The 20,089-nt window shown below is 40.3% G+C and overlaps 1 protein-coding gene across 1 annotated transcript in view; it reads left to right on the forward strand.

Annotated features, from left to right (window-relative positions):
* LAMA2 (laminin subunit alpha 2) overlaps positions 1–20,089 on the forward strand; it is a 340,783-nt gene that overhangs the window by 11,935 nt on the left and 308,759 nt on the right. The window contains exon 4 of the mRNA XM_077812149.1: positions 17,186–17,428. Coding sequence (XP_077668275.1) covers positions 17,186–17,428 — 243 coding nt within the window. The remainder of the gene's footprint in view (positions 1–17,185; positions 17,429–20,089) is intronic.

A 20,089-nucleotide genomic window follows, 5' to 3' on the forward strand; every position in this document is an offset into this window, starting at 1 on the left:
AACTTTGATCTTAACACTTTGCTGTAAGGCATTTTCTGGCCTCTAAGGAAGCAGAGTCATTTTTCTTAGATTGAAATTTTATGTAATTTAATAAACCACGTTTTCATATCTGAACTTCTAGCCTCAAAGATTAGGGTAAGGATACAGGGAATAAAGGATTGGTTTTGTTGTGTGCTAATCTTCATGCCATTGGTTTAGCCTGCAGGTGGTAGAAATTATATGAGTCAACTTTAATTCCACTTGGACTTTGTGTGTTAGGAATGTATTTGCATCAATGCTTTTTACATACTTTTACTTAGATATCTGACCAATAGAAAAAAAAAGAAAAGAAAATGACAGATATCCTGGGCTTTAGATGCTTTTGACAAAAATAAAAGTACAGTTACATAAAAGATAAAACCAGCAGCTTTCCTCCACCCCAAAAGCAGAGTGTAACCAAATAGGGATTAAATTGTATATCTCATTACCAACAAATGCCAGCCCCTATTATCCCTCTTCTACCCCATATACTGGGATAAAGAGGACAGTGTACACAGAAAATCAACTGAGTAAGTCCTGGGACACAAGAAAGAGGGCTCTGGAAAGAGAGAGAGAGAACTACATTTGGAATATTGAAAGAGATCTAGCTTTGGAGGCCCTGGGAGATTCAGCCAGGGCCTGCAACGCCAAGATTTATTTTATATAGTTTTTTGTTTTTTTCACAATGTAGTAGAAGTAAATTAAGCCAACTATTTAAAATATTATAGTATTTGAGAATTTGGAACTTTTAAGATTCTTGCAAGGAAGCCCTTGATTCTTATATACATGAAAGCGCCTTTACACCAGTCTGACGACGTAAAGGGTCTTAAAGTGGATGTGAATTACATTTGTTACAATCATACTTACTCCTACTTTAAGACTTTTATTTTGCCAGAATGGTGAAAAAGGGGCCTAGAGTAAAAGAATGAGGATCTTGTTTCTAAGACACGTCTAGCCAAATTTCACATGCATGAGAAGTTTTGTGAAGTTGTTGAACTTTTGGATACTTATCAGAATTTAAGTTGAACTCTGATCCTTTTGAGAGTCGCTCATCACTACTTTAGGTTTGTATTTTGCTGGTACTAAGGGACATATACAAAGTAGTGATCTCTAGTATGTGGCAGATTATATTTTGCTCCTGGTTCTCGAGGACTCTTTTTCTGAAATATTTGCCTGCTCGAGCTGAAGTTATTTTATAATTGTGCTCATTGTTTCTGATAATTTAAAGCAATTCTGCCATAAGCTTCTGATAACAAATATTCTGAGGAAATATAATTATTAAAAATATTTTTTAAAAACAAACAGAATTGTGGTTAAGTGTTTTGACAACATAGTTAGCTTTTTAATCACTACCTGTGTAATGTGTATAGTATCTAGCATACCTCCCACCCTGTAATTTTCCCCTGCCTTTTTCTCTGTTTGTTTAAAATGTAGAAAATGTGCTTGTACAAAACTCAAAACGATGTACATACATTGCTGATAGATGTCAACCCAGGAAGATTTCTGCCCCAGAACAATACAGTACTTATTATTTTCCCCACACTCCTACTCCTCAGACAAATGTCCAAGCAAATCGATTAACCTTTCACCAAGATTAACAAATGCAGGTTCTTCCATACCAGCATGGGAAAGGAGTTCTAGAGCAAAGGAGTCTCCAAGAGAACCTCTTGTATTTTTAATGGCTGAATGCTTAAGACATGATTGTCAGTAAAACCAGTCCAGTTGATCTCTGCTTTTGTGACAGTACATAAGAAAGACAGGCTTCTCTTGGATAGCCAGGAGTCAAAACAGACATAGTGAAGCCATACCTTTCAGTTGCAACCTAAATTGGTTAGGAAGCAAATATATTCCTCCAAGAAGAGTTGTAATATCCTCTGTGTACAGAAAACACAGCTAACTTGTTACGTAATTGGGTTGCCAATAGATCTCTTCTGAATTATGCCCCCCAATCTCTTGAACTCATTACTGAGTCAAACTACACAATTTTTATTGCCTTGTGGTCTGGAAGATTTCTTATTAATCTGTTTTTCTCACCCCCACATTGGAACACATACTGGCAAAGAACAAAAGTGCTTCAGAATTTTCAGAAAGAGAAAACCTTTCAGTTTCTTGTTTCATTTTTTCCCCAGATGACTGAAGTATTGATGAATATTATTTTTCCCCTTCCCATTCAGGCTGTTACTATAGTGGCACGTACCTTTCTATCAGTGGTCAGATAGTTTCAGGATATATGTCCTGGATACTGTGTTATACCTCTAAATCCCAGATGACACACTGTGACCTAATGCACCCCTGTATTCACATCCTGCACACTACTGTAATAGTCTTTGTCCGAAATACGGCTTGTGAGATATCATTTGAAAACTAATAACTCACTAATCAATAATATCATGGTAAAATACATGTAGCAACATTATATGTAAAATTATGAACATAAGCTGAAATTATGACTTAAATTTGTTTACCAGACAAATCTGGAGAGGGGGTAAACCTATTCCTCAAAGACAAAGGACAAGCTAATGCCTCTGGCCAAGTGTCATCAAATTTGATTGGTAATCACCTGTCAAGTGGCCATTCTTTGGCAACAGAGGGGAGCAGGAACAGATAAATCTGCATTTTAACAAACCAACAACATGGAACCTCTTTCACCACAAGACTCCATATTTCCGTCCTCACAATGGGAAGGAATTTTATCAAAGGGTTACTGGACTGTGAAAGTAGGGTCGAAAACAACACAACTATTCTGTCTTTCTTTCTCTGCCTATCTCTGTCTCTTGCTCTGTTTCAACTAAGAAGACAAAAGAACCAGCTTTTGGATTTCGAAGGCATTCTGACCTGAGAATTTGGTCAGACCTGTTGCTGGAAACATGTGTTAAAGATTTTACGTTAAACCAAGTCTAGTTTGTTAAATTTTAGTTACTAGAAAGAGTTTTATCTTTATTTTTGTCACCATTTTTTTAATACCTGTTATACTTGTACTCACTTAAAATGTAGCTCTTAGTCATTAAATAAACCTGTTTTATTCTTTAATCAAAACTAATCCAGTGTTGTGTTTTAACTGAACTATTTGGGTAACTCAAGTTAAAGTAGCAAACTGTTGCATATTGACCTGTTATAGGGGCAGTAAACCTATAATATCTGAACTGTCCAGGAGAGGGCTGGACAGTGCAGAACACGTTTTGGGGAAAAATCCAGGACTGGAAGTGTGTTGGGGTCACCCTGCAAGTGGTAACTGAGGCTGGTGGAAGCCAGAGTGTTGACTGGAGTGTTGCTGACAGGCTGAAGTAATACGCAGAAACTTAGGGTATGACCTGCATGCTGTTTGGCTGTTTGTGAGGGGGCTACAGCAGCAAAGCATTGTGAGGCACCAAAAGTTGCAGAGCACGTGGTGACACAAGCCCTTATCGGTCTAGATTGCACCCCAGAATGTGATACACACACACACACTGGTGCATTCCAAAATGATTATTTTATGACTGTTTTATTGGCAAGTCCTCTACTGAACAGCGTCTGAGAGATTGGTAGCATGGCAGGTAGAAGAATCAGAGGAATCTAAGTCTTGGACAGATTTTGCTCCTCTTGCTGAAATGTGTTATAACTGAGCAGTTGTCAGTGAATAAAAACCAAATCCTTAAAAACTGATTTTTCTTGTATACTATATGGGAATGCTGATGGTCATAAAATACGACAGTGGTACTATTACAGCAGCCATTTAACACAAAATCATTATTGAAATGTAGGATCCATGCTAAAGCTAAAAAGGAAATTTAAGGGCAGCAAGAATCTGTGGTAGCTGTTGTGTCATAGGTGATGTGTAGGGAGGTATGTGGGGTAAAGTGCCCCCCCCCAATTTCTACTTGGCCTGACCTAGGGGAGGGAGCGGAGCTCTGTCCTTCTCCCACTGCACCTGCTCCCTTGGCATGCTCGGCTTCTGTCCCCAGCAGCTAGGCCTGGGCAGGGAGCAGAAGGGGTGGGAGCAGCCACTTCTCATGCCTGCTGCTCTGGCTCGCTGCTCTATGCAGTGTGGTGGCTGGCTCCCAGAGCCCAGATGGGGAGGCGGTGGCTTCTGCCTCCCCTCCGCCCCACACCCACTAGCTCACGCCCGGCTGCTGGGGACATGGGCTGAGTGAGCTGGAGCCCGCCCTCCCTCCCCCCGTCACGTTTCCGGCTCTCTTTGCTCCTGTTCCTGGCAGCCGGGCCTGGCTGGAGAGTGGGCCGCCGACTCCACAGCCGGGCTCTCTCAGGTAGCTGCTGTGCTGCACAGAGCAACGACCTAGAGCAGACAGCTTCAACAGGTTTGAGAAGGGGCTCCCTCCCACTCCTCACCTGGGCCCAGCTGCCAGGGAGAATGGCTGAACATGTGTGGGGAGAGGGAGGTGCAGTGGGAGAGGCCCCCCGCCTTCCGCAGGTAACTCTGGTGGGGTGGGGAGAGCACGGTGGCCCCGGGCTGAGCGCAGCGTGGTCAGTGCTGCTGGGCAGAGGAGACACATGGAACAGTCATGTGTCCTCCTCTTTAGATTGTGCCTCCCCAGTGTCAGGAGGCATGAGTCCTCTATGTGTTGTGCTATGAAAGCCACTGATGATAAAAGTAGGATGACATCAGCAGACCTATTAGAAGTTTATTTATTGATTGATTAAGTTGCTTTTTGGTGGTATATTGGCCTTATGGTCAGAGGGCCTAATTCTGCAATGAGCACCCTCGTTGGAGTTCAGAATGCTAAACAACTCACTGTAGGCATTCAGCAGCTTGCAGGATTGGGTCAATAGTGATAAACTTGAAGCAAATGTCAGTAAGTCAGTTTGTTTCCTGTACTTTTTTGTATTAGCTGATTGTGGGCTGTAAATATTATTTAAAAACATCAGTAAACCCAACATTTAATAAGATACCACTGTCCCTGACAATATGGGTTACATGCCAGGACACGGCCTAGGCCAGACCCATTGCATTTGAAAAGATGACTTGCCAGCAGCTTCAATCCAGCAGTGATCTTGATTTGCTGGCACATCGAGAACCACCCCAAGTTAATAATGGTGTGGTGATAATAAAGTAAACATTTTGGCAGAACCTGAGGTTGCTGAAAGGCACCCAAGGTTCATTGATTTAAGATGAGGAATGTGTATGTATGCCTTTTTCCTTTAAAGATGGGAGAATTCATTTGTTGCTGGCAATAATACTATCCGTCTTTGCTCAGTTAAACCCACGTGCAGCAGTGTGCTTCAGTAGTGCTTGGGGAGTCACTTTTCAGTGATCCAATTTAAACAAAAAGAAAAGACGCTCATGCCTCTTGCTCTCTGATATTCTAAGTCACTGAACGTACTTAATGAGGAGGATATTTATTGTGTCTCTTCTAAACACCAATACCAAATAGTAGAGGGTTAGCCTTTCCATACATAAAGTGTACAGTTTTATTGCCAAGGAACAGCTTTTGCTTGGCTCTTGACCTTGAAATATTACAGTTCCTGATTGTACCTAAGGAAATTTTTCTTATATGGATGTGGTAATTTCTCCTAATACTTAAAATACTTTAATATTTTGTTATTCAGTTTATCCAGTCAGATTATTATTATTTATGTGTATTATGGAAGCTCCTGAAGGCCCCAGTCAGGGATACTATACATACATATAATGAAAAGATGGTCCTGCCCCAAACAGCTTACAGTCTAAGGCCTGATATTGAAAAGACTTGTGCACATGCTTAACTTCATGCACTGTGAGTAGCTCTACTGACTGTAAAGTTAAAAACATACGTAAGTCTCTGCAGAATCAGGACCTAAGAGCAGCTTAAATGGTCTAGATAAAACATTTCAAGTGCTTAAATGATATAGGAGCTTAAATCCTGTTTTCAGAAGTGTCTTAGGTACATAGGAGCCTAAGTCACATGGAAAGTAAATGGGACACAGGCTCTTAAATGGCTAAGTTACTTTTGAAAATGGGACACACACTCCTAAGTCACTTAGACCCCTTTGCAAATGTTATCCTGAAGCTAAAATGAGTCTTTTGGATTTGGTGTTTTAAGAGTTCTTTTCCCCCCAATCTATTTGAAAACAGTTGGTTTTTCACTAGAACAGTCTAAGCATATTCCCACTAAGATTTCAGTAGAAAGATATAAAAGTTTTAAATGTCATTATACTAAATCTAAGTGGGGGAATACTCCCGCTATTGTGGGGAACTTTCCTGGCTTCTGCACTACCCCAGTGAAGTGGGCTAGCGAAAGGATCTGAATCTTCGCTCCCACTTCCTTTACCCAGTGGCTTCCCTGCCCTTGATGACTCCCCTTCCACTCTCCTGTCTGTCAGAGTCCTCGTAACCCCAACAAGGCTGGGCCCAGGATTCCTGGGGGGCTCGACCCCCAACCCTGCTGTGGTCACCTAGGACAGGGGCTAGGGTGTCCCCACTCCGGGGTACTCTCTCTGCACTGGGCACTTCTCTGACCCACTGACCATTACATACAAGTTAAAGCAAATGCAAGTTATTTAATCAACAATTAATTTTAAAAAGAATAAGGAATAATGAGAAAGGTTAAAGGAAACACATCAACCCGCTCTGTGGCAGGGAACATCACAAACAGTGTCTCTGGAATGTCCGGGCAGTTCACAGTCTGTTCCCTGTACGTCCCAGGCCTTCTTCTCAGGCCCTGGCGATGCTGCAGGGATGCTGTGGGTTGGACACTTGCTCTGGTGGTGGCCACACGCTCTCAGGCTCTAAGTGGTAGGACCCTTCTTCCCAGTGTCGCCCCCGCCCTGTCGGGGTTACGATCCAAGCCTGGCCTGCAGAGCCCCTTGGCTGTGGCGTCTCCCTGTGCTGGGCCCGCTGCCCAGGGTCCCCCTCGCTCTCCCCAGCTGCTCACCACACCCAGCTCCGGACTGCTCCAGCCCCAGCTCCACCACTCAGTCTCAGTGCTGCTGCTGCTCTGCCTCCAGCTCCCGGGCTGCTTCTTTGGCCCCTCTGCCTCTGGTTGCTACAGCTCTGCTCCCAGGACAGGTCTGCTCTGCAGGCTGCTTCTGTGACCCTGCTCCCAGCACTGACCTGCTTCCTGGGCTGCTTTTCTGGCCCCTCTGGCTCTGGTTGCTGCAGCTTACTTCCCAGGGCAAGTCTGCTCTCTCTGGGCTGTGCCTCTGGCTTTGGGGCTGCAGCTCTGCTCCCAGGACAGAGTGTGTTCTCTCTGGATCTGGCCCGGCCCTGCTCCCTAGCTCAGCTCGGGCCCTTGCTTTCTCCTTAGCTAGGCCCCACTCTGTCTGACCCAGGCAATTTCCAGCTCTCACGGAGGATGGGACCTCCCTGGGCTCCTGACTCCCTGATTAGCCTGCTCGCCCTGTCATTCAGACTGACCTGGAGCATTGGCCTCTCCCCATTGTTCCTGGGGGCTTTCAGTCTCAGGGTCCTGATTCCCCATCGACCCTTCCCCCTTTTTAGTACTGGGAGCTAGCAACTAAAACACCCCCACTGAATGTTAGTAAGGTGGCAACAGTCCCTTAGATAAAGTTGCTTTCTGCTCAGTGGTACAGCAGTTTCACAGACATGTGTTGTATCCTTCTTTCCAAAGTGGGTAACAGATGGGTGTCACCTCAGATTAAAAATAAACATTTGTTTATGTACTATTAATATAATTTTTTTTCCACTGAATAGAAAAGTACAGAAATCATAAAAATGAATACAATTTTTAGACTTCACATTCATAAAACTGTTTAATGTTGCACGAACTTGCTGTCACTTGTACATAAAGCAAATCCTAAACAATTTCAGTGAGAAAATTAGGCTTTCTTTGGGGAAGATATCTTAGTGCATATTGTACCTTTATCTGACCAAAATAGCTTTATTTGTTTCAATATTAATATTAAGGTTCCTATGGTGGAAATAAAGCATATATTAAAGTGGGGAATATTATTGATGGTATTTTGAGTCATCACTGGAATCTAAATGATATTCATTGTTGTAGGGTTGGCTCTGTAATCAGTGCTGAGATTGAGAGTGGCATTGTAAATAACTGGAACTCCTGATCAGTGTTTCAAATGGCACCTGTAGAATTGCTGCCATCACGACCAGCTCCTCAAGCATACAGATAGCTCACTTTGGAATGAAGTAGGTGAGAGGGCCCCAGTGGAACTTCCGTTAAAGTACATGAAAACTCCCATTGTCCTGGGAGCTGGACTGGCCCCAAAATTAGCACCCCTTCTTCCCGCTATATCCCACTGTGAGTGCAGTTCTGGTTTGCGGGGAAAAAAAAACATTCCAGACTGTCTTTCTTGAAAGTAATAGGAACATAAGAACGGCCATACTGGGTCAGACCAAAGGTCCATCCAGCCCAGTATCCTGTCTTCTGACAGTGGCCAATGCCAGGTGCCCCGAAGGGAGTGAACCTAACAGGTAATGATCTAGTGATCCATCCCCGATGCTCACTCCCAAATTCTGGCAAACAGAGGCTAGGGACACCATCCCTGCCCATCCTAGCTAATAGCCATTGATGGACTTATCCTCCATGAATTTATCTAGTTCTTTTTTGAACCCTGTTATAGTCTTGGCCTTCACAACATCCTCTGGCAAGGAGTTCCACAGGTTGATTGTGTTGTGTGAAAAAAATACTTCCTTTTGTTTGTTTTCTCCAGGGAAAGAAATGTAGAGCCATAGGAAATGAAGAAATGTAAGTTGCTTTCTCCCACTGTCTTACAGGGGAAGTGACTGGGAAAGACTAACTTTGACCCTAAACTCTGGTGTGGTAAAGGCTAAAGACAAGAAGTAGCAAATGTTGTCCAGAGAAAGCAACCAATCCTTTATAGGCTTTGACAACTAAGCAGCAAGTTCAGAAAGTAGAGAGAATCACAAAGAATTGAGGCTGCCAGAAACTATGCTGGCACTTACTGCTGGCTCCTCACTCAGCTGAATGTGTCTCTAAGTATTCAGCAGCTGGGCAGATTGGGAGTCAGGTCTAGTTCTGCGGTGCTTTGGCTTTTCACAGAGTGCTTTTTTGTTTGTTTTGTTTTGTTGTAGTAGACGTCCCCTTTACATGTTACAATAAGGAGATGAATTCTGTTGCTCTGCTGCTTAGAACACGATCAAAATGTGAGAGCTGTTATTTTAGTAAAGTATCTAGTTTTCTGAAGAACATGGCTTTTAGAGGATCTGTGGTTTCTCTGGTGGTTAAAGATGGTGGCTGTGGAGAAGGCTGGAACAGGGAATAAAGGCATTTTTATACTCTTCTTTAGGGTACATTTCCCAAATACGATACATTTGATTTTATTGATTGAACAGAATTGAGATGTCCATATGAGTGAATATTATTGTTTCATGAGGAAGATAAATACAATTTCTAATTGGAAAATGGATAGATTTACAGATATCGATGTTCTGACTTGGATTTTTGGGGTTCACTGTGTCAAAGCTTTTCCCACATTTGCCCCCAAAATCTGTTCAATGGCACCTTGACACTCTGTGATACTCTCTTCATGAGATTTTAACAGGACAAAGAGTCCCACCCTGGTCAGTTGTAACTAGTGAAGTCTGTCACATTAGGAGAAACTACCTTGGAATCAAGCATGTGCTTTTAGCCCAAGCTCCCCATCCGGTAGGAGCATTTCAGCTGGCAGCAACTCCGATGAGCAGGAGAGAGATAGTCTCATTAGAAGGCAAACTACAGCATGGTAGGGAGCTGTTTGGTTCTCTAAATTGATATTAGTTGACTCCTACTAAGCATCTTTTCCCCCATGCTGGCATTTTCAATTATAGCTTCTCTGACTGTGAGAGCAGAATGTTTGAAAGTGATGTGGCTGTCTCTCTCATGACAAAGTGTTAGATAGAAATTTACATGGCAGCTTGAGGAGTTTTGAGAGAAATGCTATTCTTAAATTAGTTTCTTTTCCACATCTGAATTGGGCTTTAGAGTTTTAAAAGTTGCTGACATGAGGAAAGCTGCTAATATTTTAAAATATCCACTATTTTAAAAATTCTGATGTCAAAGATTCCTATCTTCTGTCAGAAATGAAAGAGGCACATGATTTAAACTCTTGTAACAGTCTCTTACCACACGCCAAAACCGACAAATGACTGCCTACATGGGGTGGAGGGAACTGAATGCATGATGGCAGTCTTCAAAAGCATGAGCTGCTACACCATGTACTAATGAAAAATCTGCTTAATAGCTATCAGCAGCAGTTGGACTTAGTATTTCTTTCAGATGTAAAAGCCATTAGAAAGCAAGACTATTACAACATGACAATCACTGCAGGTCTAATACTTCATCCAGTGGAGGGACATGATATTCTGCATACAAAGAAACCAGTATACACTGTTAATGATGATTTTAAAATATGGATATGAAACTACCTGTGTAGTACAGGAATTGGCATTATATTAATTTCATTATATTTCATGATTATATTTGGATTTCCTGATGCATGGGTGATGTTCGGTACACAAAATCTGACTATTAGAATAATATTATTCATCTGAGGACTCCCTACTCTCTCGCACCAGCTACATCCTTCTGCAGCTGGCTCTGAGATCCTCTCTTACTAATGTATGCATTTCAATATCACTCATCATCAAAGTATCATCTGGGCTTGGACTAGTCCCTCCGTTTTAATCAGTGTGAGGTGTCTATTCTTCCCATGTCCTCAGAAGTAAAGGTCCTCTGCAAGGCATTCTGCGACAATGGGAACAGGAAATGCTACTACTACCAGCCCTGATTCACTGGCTCCAGGCCGAGTTGCTTCATGAGCTCATGTGTGTTGCTGCTTGAGAGAAATCTCAGGTTCTGGGATATGGGCAACTTAAATACTGAAGTCCCAGAATTTTTTTCACTTTACAAACGTTCATAACCCCAACATACATCAATATGAGAAATTTACTGTATTGGCTGCATATTCCTGCAAGAAGAGACTGAATGGAATAAAAAGAAAGGATGCTGACAAATAATTTTTTTCTGTTTTCAACAAGGTATCGTGTAGAACCTTCACACGAGTGTAGACAGCCTTAGAAGTGCATGCTTTTTTTTTTATTGACACATTCTGTCAGATGCTAGAACCTAGCACAGAGGTGCAGTTATTTCTACTGACTCATAGACCAAATAAATTCCTTCTTTGCTGTCCCTTTATGGATAGGACAGGAAGTTACTTATGTATATAATATTTTGGAGGAGAGAAAAGAGCAATAGAGGCAGGAACAGTGGCTTAAAGTCCTCCTCATTCCCCACCTCACCAACCCTGGACAACATCCATTTGCCCTGGTTCATTATCCACCACTGCATCCAGCATTAGTACATGTTTCTTGTAAAATGATCAGCAGATAAACAGTTAACAATATTGACATCCCATTTATTATTATTACATTCCAGAGTTAATGCATCATTGAGATGAATGGGTAGTTCATACCTATCAGAATTGTTTTAGTTTGCCTGTTTGTAAATTCAGGAAGAGGAACTGACTATAAACAATGTTAGTGTTAAGTTTAGGAGGATATTTTTGTAACTATAAGGATTAAAAATTAATTATGAATAGGAAAACAATGCTTAGATTTATCCACACAATTTTGCGGAATTAGGTTGATTATGTTTGTCAAGGTTCCTCCCCCACTCTGAACTCTAGGGTACAGATGTGGGGACCTGCATGAAAAACCTCCTAAGCTTATCTTTACCAGCTTAGGTCAAAACTTCCCCAAGGTACAAAATATTCCACCCTTTGTCCTTGGATTGGCCGCTACCACCACCAAACTAATACTGGTTACTGGGGAAGAGCTGTTTGGACGCGTCTTTTCCCCCAAAATACTTCCCAAAACCTTGCACCCCACTTCCTGGACAAGGTTTGGTAAAAAGCCTCACCAATTTGCCTAGGTGACTCCAGACCCAGACCCTTGGATCTTAAGAACAATGAACAATCCTCCCAACACTTGCACCCCCCCTTTCCTGGGAAATGTTGGATAAAAAGCCTCACCAATTTGCATAGGTGACCACAGACCCAAACCCTTGGATCTGAGAACAATGAAAAAGCATTCAGTTTTCTCACAAGAAGACTTTTAATAAAAATAGAAGTAAATAGAAATAAAGAAATCCCCCCTGTAAAATCAGGATGGTAGATACCTTACAGGGTAATTAGATTCAAAACATAGAGAACCCCTCTAGGCAAAACCTTAAGTTACAAAAAAGGTACACAGACAGAAATAGTTATTCTATTCAGCACAGTTCTTTTCTCAGCCATTTAAAGAAATCATAATCTAACACATACCTAGCTAGATTACTTACTAAAAGTTCTAAGACTCCATTCCTGGTCTATCCCCGGCCAAGACAGACTATAGACAGACACACAGACCCTTTGTTTCTCTCCCTCCTCCCAACTTTTGAAAGTATCTTGTCTCCTCATTGGTCATTTTGGTCAGGTGCCAGCGAGGTTACCTTTAGCTTCTTAACCCTTTACAGGTGAGAGGAGCTTTCCCCTGGCCAGGAGGGATTTCAAAGGGGTTTACCCTTCCCTTTGTATTTATGACAATGTTCATACATCTTAAGCATCTAAATAAGAATATAAATCTTTGTCCAAATTCCGAATGCCACATATATGTTACAGTTTACCTGATTGATGTATAGAACAAAAATTAAAGAGAGAATTATAACAGTAAAGAAACAAGTAAAGAAACTTTTTGCCCCAGATTGTTGGTATAACTCTGAGACATTAACCCTGTTTTTCAGAATTAGGTTCTGAGATGTTGGGCAATATTCTATATAATTGGTCAATACTGTATTTAATTTGTGATGCTATTCTAAATTACAAAAAACTGCTATTAGCTGATGAATTTATTTTTGAAATAGAAGAGAAGGTGGGAGTAACACACAAGGAAATTCCTGCTTCAATGGCTAACCTTATGCAGATTAATGATTCACTTCAGCACAATCTGAATAATATTAGTGTAGCGAATTATCCTGTACAATAGGATACACTTTCCTATATCTTCTGAGCCATTCTTCAGAAGAGACAGTGCTATAACATATGGAAATGTGTTTCTCAATGTGTGTTTTGAAGACTTTGCTGCTGAGATAATTAGCAATGAAAATGAGACCCAAGACTCATTTTGTATCTCATCATGAGGCCCATTCTGTCCATAATTTGGGAAAGGCTCAGAGGACTATTTAGAGTATTCCCCTACTAATTATGTTATAGTCACATGAATGAAGTAACTGGAAACAGTTCCAGCTGTACAGTGGCTGCTGTGCTAATTGGCTGCTATACGCCACTAGGCAGTTTGGTACTGCTCTGCTCTTTTTTCACATTCAGATTGGCAAACTTTGATTACCTGTTGTACTCCATTGGACTTGTGTAAAAAGAGATATGCTCTAAGATTGAGCTATTATGATATCATTTACACGTATCAGCCTCCTGATCCAATCAAAAAGCAAAACAGAAAGATTTATTTCATGAAATACCCTATGGAAACAAGCTCATTTTACTAAGAATTTTGACTCCAGCTAGCAGAACTGGTTCACTTTTTGTGTCATTGTGAAATAAACATGGTGACAATGTGACATAAGTGCAGTAAAGCTCAAAGATACTTTAGATTTTATCTGTATTAGAGCACTCAGTCGCTGAGTTCCAGTTGGTTGTATTGTGCTAACTGAAGCACCATTGACAAGTTTGTCCACTAAGGTAAGGTTGCACCCACACCAGGAGAGCCTTACACTAATTCAGGTGAAGTGGCCGTCATCTTTGACAAACATGACAGCTCCCTGAACTAGAAAACCTATTTTATTCACTGGCTGAGAGTTCCCTCTCAGCTACCCATCTTGTCACACCCCACCAGTCCCCTACAGTACCCCCCTCAAAATCTTCCCCAGTCCTGTCTCTTGCCATTCACCCCACATTATGCACTGAAAATTCCCTGGCTACTGTGGTTCTTCCATCAAGACAGTTATAATGTAACTTGCTTGCCTCCCCAACAATCAGACGAAGCGCTTTCGTGTGTGTATGGGTAAGGGTACTCTTCAATCATTTTGAGGGGGTGGGAAATCTTGTAACTTCTCTAATATAGACAAGGCCTAAGAATGATTGAAAAATCATTCAGCCACCCCATTATCCCTATTCCATTTTTTGTTGTTAGCATGTTTGGAATCTGTACCAAAACGAGGAATTTACCACCATAAGGGTGTTATTTTCAGCTGGTGTTGATCAATGGAGCTTTATTGACTTACAGCAACTGAGGGATCTGACACTGAACATTTACATTTTAATGGTGCCTATTGTAGCATTACCAGCCTGCCCAAAAGAAACTGTTTCTCCCTGAACTCCTACTGATGTGCAGTTCCACAACTCTCTCAATGCATGTTTGTGTCTAAATGGGACCATTTAGTCCATACTCTTTTGTGGGGATCAAAAAATTCATTTAGTTCCCAAGTTTGGCTTTCCTATTCTATTGCATGGCCCAGACTGAAGGAATAATCTTGTTTTATTACAAAGACACCCTCTTTGGGGTCAGCTGGTGAATGGAGACATGAATTAGAAAAATGGAATGTGATTCATAACTCTATGGAATGTAAATAATTTGGCATAATTTCAAAAGCTACTTTTGGAATTCTCAAATCAAAGGCAAGACAGAGACAATGCTCTGTGTCAGCTGAAAACTCTAACTAGTGTGTGTTTAAAAATGAATCTTTATGTACTACACTCTTAAAGTGTTTTCTTAAGTTGAGAAAAAAAATTCCATGAGCTGCAGCATCTCAACTGTTTATTTTCTTTCCCTTTATATTTTCTTTAAAACTTTATTGCATTTTTCTTAACACAAATAAACAAAAATAAACAAAACCAAAAGATATGTAATCAACTGATAATTCATCCATAATGTACAATATCTCAATGGACTACAAAAGAAAGGAATTAGGATAAGTCTTCTGCAATTACACAGGATCCTTATTAAAGTATGGTTCCAATCTGGAGTGACTATAAAAATGGAACCTTCATACTCAACAAGTCTGCTTACTTTAGTTGTAAAAGCAGCCTTTTACTTTCCTTTATTCTCGTTAGCCCTGCAGAGCCCAACACAACTCAGAGCGTAAAGTGAACACTGGCAGCAGGTTTTGCAGCGACGAGAACATCTATTTGAGCAATGATGATATTGGAGCTTGATAGTATTCAACAGTAGAAAATACTCCTCGTCCATCTCTGTTTTTCAGTGAATACTCTAGGGTTGTCAGACCAAACACTGCTCCTCCCATTTGTTATCCTGTATTTCAGTGCGATTGCACAGATTTCAGCCATTCTACTGTTGTCCTAATATCTGAGCTTCAAGTATAAACTCAAATACTAAAGTGTTTATTAGGAATATATCATAGTGAGATCTCTGGACTGGATGTTTTGAGCCAAAAAAGTTTACATGGCTGGACTAGATCAGACATATTAGTGTAATATGAAATTATTTAGTTCAATGGAGCCACTACCCATGCAAAAAAATCCAAAATAACTTTCTGTACAAATATATCAGAAACAGTCTCCTAGACAATGCAGTTTTTTCTCAACAATTACAATACAATGTTTTAAAAAAAATTATTGAGCTCTCCAATTAGATTGTTTCTTTCCAAACAGCATAATTTTGTGAGGGGAGAAAATAAAGTTTAGCTATTTTTAAACTGTCTTAGACTGTTTGCAGTGAATGACATATGTTAGTGTGATCCGGTGTGGCTGTAATTTATGGCTGCAATTCAATCCGTCAGTAAGTGGGAACAATGAAGAGAGTAAAGGGCATGTATGAAATAGGAGGAGAGTGATTGAATGAGAGCAATGAATAGTGTGGTTAGTCTTTCCTAGCTCAGGGTTTTGTTGGTTTATATGCTGATATATGTCCACCAAAAAAAGTGTTCATAACCAAGTTCTCATGCCGTGAGTGGACACACTAATACTCACCACCTAAAGCAACCCTCAACAAATCCACTCCCTTATGCATGTTTTTCAAGTTGAAAACCAGACGGCAAGTGCTATGACAGCATGGTGCTTGTAGATACTGCAGGAGCTTCTTCTTAAGAGGGAAGAGAGCAGGGAGCTTCTCTTGCCTGCCCCTAGTCCCATCCCAAAGATCTGCAAGCATTGTTAATACTTGGGCTTCACAGAGGGCAGAATTCTGTGCTGTGGATCTTAACTATTTTGTTCTTGGTATGTGCCTGGAGGGCAGAATGATGGAGTTGAGGTGTAGATCTGATAATTTTTTGTCATATATGTTCTTCACAGTCACTTTCCCAAATCCAACATTGAAACCATTAAGCCAGAAATTAGTGCAATATTCTCCCTCCGGCCTCCTTCTGTAGGTGCTCATGGCACTACCTCATAGAAAGGCGAGTCTAACTATTAATTCACTGTACATTCATCCCTTCTAACAGGGACCTATGCTCTCACTCCTCTGCTTCACTGTTAGCACTGTGGTATCTGTATGTTATTAGGGGAAAAGATGCTGCAGCATTAGCAAATGTTGTTCTGGAGCTACAAATGTAGCTATTGTTTGTGGCTCAAATCCCAGCAAGCAGGCTAGCAGGAAAAAACCTTGATACATTAACTGGAAAGACAGATGAAGCAGACAATAATAAGTGTTGATTACATGCTATTATTCTGTTTATAGTGACATTTCATGTATCTCTATAAGCCTTATTTATGGCAGCTGTACAGAAGCCATGTGATGTGGCCAGAAATGTTTTGTGGAGAAATTTCATGTGACATGATTACCCACTAATGTCTTAACCACAGAGTTTCACATGAGAGAGAAAATCACAATTGAGTTTGGGAAATGGGTAACTGTTACAAAAGGTGTGTGTGTATATATGCTCAAATGAACGTTTATATGTATATATTGATATATAATATAGTAAATTGTACGAATGTAAATACCATATACAAAGATAAAATTTTCAATATTTCAAATGAAACTGAAGGAGAAGTTTGGCAATTCTCTAGTGAGTTAGATTGAATCTGGAGGATTATTTTTTATCACACTTCCAAAAGTCTGTGCTGTCACAGTGGAATTTCTGTCTTGCAGAAATGTTACTGGAGAAGGGATATTTTCACGGTCAAAGAGTTTCACTGCAAGGTGTTGCCTTCTTTCATTTTCAGGGAAAAATTCTCAGATGAGAATTGACTATATTTAGCTTTTTTACTTTGGCAGAAAATGAATATATAAATATACATTTACTTGTATTTTTAATTTGTTCTCCAGGTATTCCAGATTGCATATGTTATTGTGAAAGCAGCTAATGCGCCTCGACCTGGGAACTGGATTTTGGAGCGTTCACTGGATGGTGTTAACTATCAGCCATGGCAGTATTATGCCATAACAGACACAGAATGCCTGGCACGTTACAACATTCATCCCCGCAGAGGGCCTCCATCCTATGCAAAAGATGATGAAGTTATATGCACTTCGTTTTACTCCAAGATCCACCCACTGGAGAATGGAGAGGTAAGATGGGAAATATACTGCAGCCAACATGCCAACAGAAATATTGTTTTGCGTAATTGATAAGTATATGCCTTGTGCAGACAATGTTTTTGTATGGGCTTTATATATGAAGGATGGAGCTCTTTTCCTTATATGTGCATCAATAGAGGTTGCCATATACCCCATTAAACAGGGAGAAATACTCACTAATAAACACATGCAGTGTGAAGGAACTCTGTGGTCCTTAATCTCTAGTACGTGCAGGCAACTCCTTTGTAGTTAAGATAGGCAACAATTCCAATAAGAAGCAGAGAAAGATACTGGGCGAAACTCCCATTGACTTCAGGGGGGTTATGATTTCACTTGCTGCATTTAAATATACCACTTGCAGCTGTAAGCCACTTTCCCCTTCCTTTTTCTTATTTAAGTGGCAAAAAATTTATATTTTTCACAGAATAAATGTTCATATTTATTAATCTTACTCACATCCTGATAATTCACAAAAATAAAATGACAGTTGGATATGGAATAGATTTTAGGCAACACATTTTGGTGTACATTAGTCACAGGGTGGGATATTTTTCTCTTACTGTACTGACTGTGATTGCTGAGTAATTCCTGACTACCATTCAAAATCTCATGCTTTTTTTTTTTTTTAAACCAAAACTGTTCTTGAGTTTGTGGAGCTTCTGAACTTTCAGCTTTTCTTCTTTCATACTCCATGCCTATTTCACTTCAACTATGCACCTCACTACATATCCCTGCTAGATTTTTTTTTATGAACAGAATGACATAGCTCCTAGTTATGGGTGACTTTATTGTATTTTTTTTTCAGTAGTTTACATTTCAAGGCCCACAGATTCCTGACATGCTGCAGTCAGGACTGCTGTCAGCAAACTTTTCACAATTCTGGACAATACTCAGAACATGCATGTTTCTGAGCTCTCAAAATGCTATCTGTCTAGAGACACAGTGGCTTGAACTGTGAAACTGGGAGGCTGGAGGTCTGCATTGAAGAATTTGTGTATTTGCAAGCTTATATTTCTGTGTGCAAGTACCATGATTATCTGTGCAAATTGGGAGTTGAGGCATGGAAACAGCCATTTCTAATGCAGTTTCAGAAATAATACATATAAATGTAGGCATGAAAATGTACACAATTTCTTGCAAGGAAATTTTCAAAAGGACCCGAACCTGCCCTTCTAGCATGTGGAATCGGATAGACACAAGATACAACTCAAGACATAGACACCATTTGTGTTCTCTTTTCACATGAAGTAGAGTGTACACATGTAAAATGTAACACTTGGCTATGCAAATGACAGTGCTAAAAACTGTGTGTGTACAGATATCATATTTCTAAAATATTTATGAGTAAGTCCAGGGAGTGAATAGGGGATTTGAAGCAGCAATTTTATTAAGATAGAAATTTCAGACAGTTTCCTTTGGTGAGAACATTTGTATAGTTAAACCTAATGCCACCAGAACCCTTTCAGCATCTCAGTTGATTTAAATTCATTCTCTTTCTTTAAGGGCATAATTCTCTTCTGAGACTTGCAGGCAAATCTTGACTCCAATCTTCTGCTGTCCTGTGAATGAAATTGTTCAATCAGATCCATGCCTCCTTATGTCCTTAACGTGGATTAAACTGGTTTCAGTGAACTATGGGCTCCTAAGTAACGAAGGGCCCCAGTTCAGTAAAGCACTTAAGTATGTACTTAACTGTAAGCACATGCTTAATTAAGTCTTATTGACTTCAATGGAACTTAGCCCATGCTTAAAGTTAAGCACTTGCTTTAGTTCTTAGTCTCTAAGGTGCCACAAGTCTTCCTTTTCTTTTTGGGTTCCATGTGTTGTTAGATTGGGATGTTGCATCAAAGCTTATAAAGAACACATACCAGTGATTATGATACTTAAACAGGGCTCTGATTTTAAGAAAAGGAGACTTGGTTTGAACAAGGGATGTATTCAGCATAATGTCCAGCTAAAGCAAATTCTTATCCAAAAACTCTAGTCCACTGGAGGCATGATAATAAAAACATCCCTCTGGAAACTTATCTCACACTTTTAAAGTATCCTTCCGTGATGCAGATCTATATGGAAAGTCAACTATCTCCAGTGGAGACCATCAAGTGGAGTTTTCACAATCATTGGAAGAGTTTGATTCCATGTAAATTAATAAACATAACCTGTAACCTACACAAACCTGTTACCATAGGTGTAACGTCAATCTTATCTGTTTTATTAGTACAGACAGCACTATGAAATAAATGGCAGCCACAGTCAGTTTTTTAATATTCGGTCAAAACACACATGAGGTGAGAAACAATAAAATAGAAATCCATACAGACATCATAGTTAGCCATATCTTACATTGCAGAAGATTTGATTGGACCCTGGTCTTTCAGCAGAGCTAAATATGTGCATTACTTATTTCACTTTCAGTGTAGAACTATGATTTATATACTAGTTACTGAAAGCCAAGATTTGCATGCATGACTAGTGATTGTGGGTATCTTCATATCTTGGTGACCTGCTTGGGATACCTTGAAGGAGCCTGATTTTCAGACAGTGTGTACTCATCATCAAGCCTGACTACGTGCAGGATGTGTATGGATCTATAAGACACTGCCAAAGTCAGATACATGCTCTGGTATTACACATTTGTTCATAGCAACATTT

Source organism: Eretmochelys imbricata, chromosome 3 (genome assembly GCF_965152235.1).
Source record: "Eretmochelys imbricata isolate rEreImb1 chromosome 3, rEreImb1.hap1, whole genome shotgun sequence".
NCBI classification, from domain to species: domain Eukaryota; kingdom Metazoa; phylum Chordata; order Testudines; family Cheloniidae; genus Eretmochelys; species Eretmochelys imbricata.